The sequence below is a fragment of the Megalops cyprinoides genome, chromosome 5, assembly GCF_013368585.1.
Source record: "Megalops cyprinoides isolate fMegCyp1 chromosome 5, fMegCyp1.pri, whole genome shotgun sequence".
In the NCBI taxonomy this organism is placed as follows: domain Eukaryota; kingdom Metazoa; phylum Chordata; class Actinopteri; order Elopiformes; family Megalopidae; genus Megalops; species Megalops cyprinoides.
In genome coordinates this window covers 9273407-9278292 of record NC_050587.1, presented here as the reverse complement: position 1 = coordinate 9278292, position 4886 = coordinate 9273407, and the positions used below count along the sequence as shown (strand labels likewise).

At 39.5% G+C, this 4886-nt stretch overlaps 1 protein-coding gene across 3 annotated transcripts in view; it reads left to right on the top strand.

Annotated features, from left to right (window-relative positions):
* The first annotated feature begins 1535 nt into the window (after positions 1 to 1535).
* Positions 1536 to 4886, top strand: part of fsd1l (fibronectin type III and SPRY domain containing 1-like) — a 35515-nt gene continuing 32164 nt past the window's right edge. For all 3 annotated transcript variants that reach the window (XM_036529105.1, XM_036529104.1, XM_036529103.1), the window contains exon 1: positions 1536 to 1657. In XM_036529105.1, coding sequence (XP_036384998.1) covers positions 1643 to 1657 — 15 coding nt within the window. In that variant the 5' untranslated portion in view covers positions 1536 to 1642. The remainder of the gene's footprint in view (positions 1658 to 4886) is intronic.

The window sequence follows — 4886 nt, the reverse complement described above, 5'->3', positions numbered from 1 at the left end:
AGCAACGACGCACGGCCTTTATCGCGAGAGTCCAGCAGCTCCGATTTTATGGAGGGGAGGTCGTCTGCAAATAAACGAGTGACAATGTTGCCAGCACCGAGGTTTCTCGTAACTAGTAATAACAAACGCTCATAAAGAGCACCGTGTTGATGGTGTGTCTGAAAAATTTTGTGAACTGGATGTCACATAAGGAAGACTGAACCCTTGGAATGCACTGGTAGATATGTTAGTAGCCAGCTGCGAGGGTTGCCAACTGAAAATTCTCTATTTTAGACAGTTTTGCTATACCTTTTCCTCCTAATTATATTCACGCTCATAATAATGATGTATTAAGTTATTTTGGCTACATTTAAAACGATTTAACCGGTAACGTATTCTTCATATATAAATATACTTCATATATTTCATTGAGGCTATATTTCATGTCAGTCAATTAAGATGATAGCATTGCATTTTCACTTCCACATCTACTTATTTAGTGTATTTCTGCCTGGCAACGTTGTATCTTCTGAATCCAATTGCCAGCTAGATTTTAATCGTTTGGCAATGTCCATCATTGTCTAGAATCCTATCAGTAGTTGTCATTTTGGGTGCTACTCACGTTATTGAACACAGCTATGGAAATTAGTTAGTAACTACTGTTAGTCCTTGGGAGACAGCATGTGTTTGAAGTATCATTTTATCAGTTAATGTCACACATACATTTTAAGCCCTGCAGTAGAATCGGGAAAGTGGGAGAACTATGTGTCAGCATAACATAAAGTGGTTTGGGACCATGTTTTGAATCTTATCAGCACGCATCCAAATTAGAGTTTTAGCGACTCTCGAAGGCAGAAAGATGTATCCCATCAGAAGTTATTGACCAGATTTTTTTCTTCTAAATTTAAACCGGAAAACAATTTCATTGTGCCATTTTGTTGGATGAATTAACTATTTTAAATACAGTATGTTCCTCATCAATCCCTCAGCGTCCCCCTTCCAACATTTTCTTCCCATTAATGTGAAAGCCCCTACTCTGTTGGACCTATCCGATTAGGCCGCACGGCTACGATCTAAGCATGGGCCATCAGGGGGCGCTGGAGCTACTACAATGAATCTTGCTTGTTCCAATAATAAGGAAAGTAGTGGATCCAACCTCTAACAACAGAGCAACGGTATTCAGTGTATAACTACACATTAAATTTCAGGAAAACAAGCATTTACAGAATTTTGCATACTTTGAAAAGAAATGCTCAACGTATCTATTCGCAAAATACACAACGTTTCATTTGTTCCCCTCATGATCTGTTCAAGTGTTTAATATGAAGTACCTATAAAATGTGTTTTAATATTGCAGTGACTAAATATTTTAGCTCAGTAAACAGTTGATCTGAAGCGATTTCTGTGAGAATGGGAATATGCCCAATAATATTTCCAAATCGACCGCTTGTAGAACGTGGTTTTATTATCACTCTTGCGCTCGGATTTGGTGTTCATCCACTTGAAGTGCGCTCAGTTTAACGCAGGGGAGTCAGAAATGTATTGCGCATGTACCCAGTGCTCCGCCTTGTTGCACGGTGGCCGTATCGTCTTCATTTCAGAGAAACTTGTACCTTCCATGAACTGTATTTGAATTTTTATTTTCGTTTCTTCTATCCTCAGTATGGACTCTCAAAAAGTAAGTGTTACATCTTGTGTTGAAATCGATTAGTAGATGCAATGTGCCAAGTTTGTGTGCTGCAGATTGCCACATTGTAAAGCCTGATGAAGCCTGCACCGTTAGCCAGCTGGCTAGCTAATGACTGTGCTAGAGTGTGCAATTCAAATCAAACTCCATTTGAAAGCTAACGGATTTATACATGTGATTACAGGGCCATGTGTAACTAAATTTAATAAAATGAAGCGTCTCGGCAGGTTTATAGGAAACGGTATGCCTTTTAGGACGACAGATAGCCAATTAGCTCATGTTTAGCTAGTAATCCAAATGCATTGTCAGAATATAGCAATTCTGCAGTCCTATGAATTCACAAACGCCTAGCAGGTTGTTTTATAGCAAGCCAGCTAACATAATGCACAACGTTAATTAAAGTGTCATGTATAAATTAAATTATGAGTATCGTTATTAAAATGCTGTTCTCGATAGACTAGCTATAGCTAAGCTTCTTTTCCTGTGGAATAAAATAACGTGAAGCTAAATCGGGGCTTGGTTAACTATATTAGGAACCAGCCCCGGAACAGTATCTCTTATTGGTAAAGATCTGTAATAGTATATGATGTGACATTACATTGAGATATAGATGGTAAAAATGCGGAGCTGAGTATCGAATTTTCTCTTTGGATGTAAATCGCTAGTTATATCACAGAGAAACTTATTTTGGATCTGCATTTTAAGCAGTTGTATGTAGCTACTTCAACGATCGCCGTACAAATTGCTTATGGACAGAAACCCTCCGGAGCCTTTTAGTGGTACGCAGCCTACTCCGTCAGGCGCCCGACTGAACTGGGGCAAACATTCTATTAGGTTAAAGTAAAATGCTACTTCCAGCAGGTGCGTAGTGGAAATAAAATCCATGCCAAATATTACCTTACTATTTTTAGTTTTTAGAGTTGTTTTCATTTTGGGTCTTGAAACTTTGCCCGTTATCAAAGCCAGTTTTGTTTGTTCGAATAAATTATAACTGTTGGAATCATTTTGTTCGACAGAGTCACTGTGTTGCCATTTATTGTCAGCTAACATTGCCAAGGATGAAAATATTGTATCTCCTGTACAGATAAGCTCTCACAAAAGACGCATATACAGTTGATATTTTTGTAGCAGTTTTATTACAACTGGTGATTTTATCGAACAGCCAGATAAACCGCGGTCGCACTCTTGCTAGAGGGGGAATGTTGGTATTTTGCGGCGGTCGCAAGCATCGCAGAACCTTTAACTGTGGAGTAATTATTGATTGTATGGAAAACGCCAGACAGAGAAAGGTCTAAAACATAGATATCCTTTTCCAATTTTTTATTGTTGATTATGGTTTTCTTATTTGTGTCACATGTTGCTTCATTAATGGAAGCAGGTAGCCTGTACTTGCTAAGAGTAAAAGTCCTCCAAAAAGCAGCCCGTTGAAAATGCGGTGGTCTGTTGTTGATGGTTCAGGACTGGTTCAGGACTTCGCACGATTTAGGTTTGAATTGCCCTGCATTTGAATGGTGTCATCGAAACAGTGAGAGGTGGTGTACGTATTTTGAAAGATTTCTGACTAGTTGATAGTTGATTTATATGTAAACGCTTTTGCTTTTACTTTTACTTTGGGAATATGTTCAAGTGGAGAATAATGTGAAGCACTGTTAACATTAAGGAAAAGTATATCCACACGTGACTTAAGTCTAAAGCCTCTGACCATGTAAGTGGAATTAAAAGGAGAGAGGTCACCCAGCAGCAGCAGATCCGCACTGTCACCGTTACTGTCTGAGAGGTAGTGACATCATTCAGAGATGCCAAGCTAATTCCCACTAAGTGACATTGTGCCCTGGAGTCTGATGGAGGGTGCACATTTCTCAGCTCAGTCAAATAGTTGCACATGTTCAGCATAGCCTGCATGGGAGTGTGAAGGGTAGTGTGATCTATTTTAAAAATATTTGTTTAGGCTATGTTAGTGTTGGGAGTCGAGTGTCAGTATTTTTGTGTAAAAGAAAGCAAAGATGGAACATAAATGGGTAAAAGTGCTTTCCAAGTATGTTAAGACAGTCACTGGCTTTGGAAAAGGGCAGCCTTCCAATCTGACTGAGGGTAATTCATCAGGTGTAACAGTACCTCCTTTTTAAATATTTAATCTTCAGGTGTGTTTGTTCCACCTTATCTCCCTGTAGCCCTTGTTGGTAAGTTAATATGGTTTTAAAAACACCCCAGGAAAAATAAAATGGGTGGGGGAAAATCATGTTGAGGAAAAAAAAAAATAAGGTAAACTGAAAATCCCTAATGATATGACACCCTCACCCACCCACTGTCATTGATAAAGCGCAGCCTGAGCTGTATTCTGGCCCTCATACAATGAAACTCAGTAGTATCAATGTAACGCTGATGAGAGTGGCCCACTCCATTATAGGAATGGAAACTTGCAGGAGCTATGGCTAATTCCCTGCTGGGAATTTAAGCCTAAATCTGTAAGTCCCAATGCTTCACCGTCTGTCTGAGATCCAAACTCTTGCCTCTGATCCCACCCAACATGACGCAGAATACAGAAGATTGCCGTAACATGATCACCCTGGACTGAGCAGAGCAAATGCATAATCTTCACTTGGCATAAAATGGAGAGGCTGAAATATTTCAGCAGTTCCCCTCAATGATTATGACCTCATGTTTAGCTAATTACCAAAGTAATTTGTGGTAGATGTTTATAGTTAGAGTTATGCAGACACCTAAGACAAAGATTAAGTGGCAAAGAAGCAAGTCCACCTGGTTAGCTAGCTGTAATAGCAGATTGCAAGGATGAAATTAGGAAAGTAAGACTTGTGGGAAGTATGGCCTCCAAGAGGTAGAAGGAGGTCGTGCGACTGTCAGAACAGCAGGGTCACTATCGATCTTCTGGTACAGACTCAAAACTTACCTATTCATACTACATCTACATTCCTCAAGCACTGGTCCTTCCCCTTCCCTAGCAATGTCCAAAAAGCTTGTGGTAAAATGGAAAAAATAAGAAGGGACAGAATTGTGACAGTATAAGCTTTTGCAGCAACGAAGCTCACTGGTAAACCTTTTGCTAATACAAGCTTGTGGTAACAGGATATGGTTGTGCACCTTATGACTGCATTTCCTTTGTGGCACTGTATTTCATGGATGGAACTAACGATTCTGTATCTGTACTGCTTAACCCTATTGAATGAACTTTTTGTAAGTTCCTCTGCATAAGATCATCTGC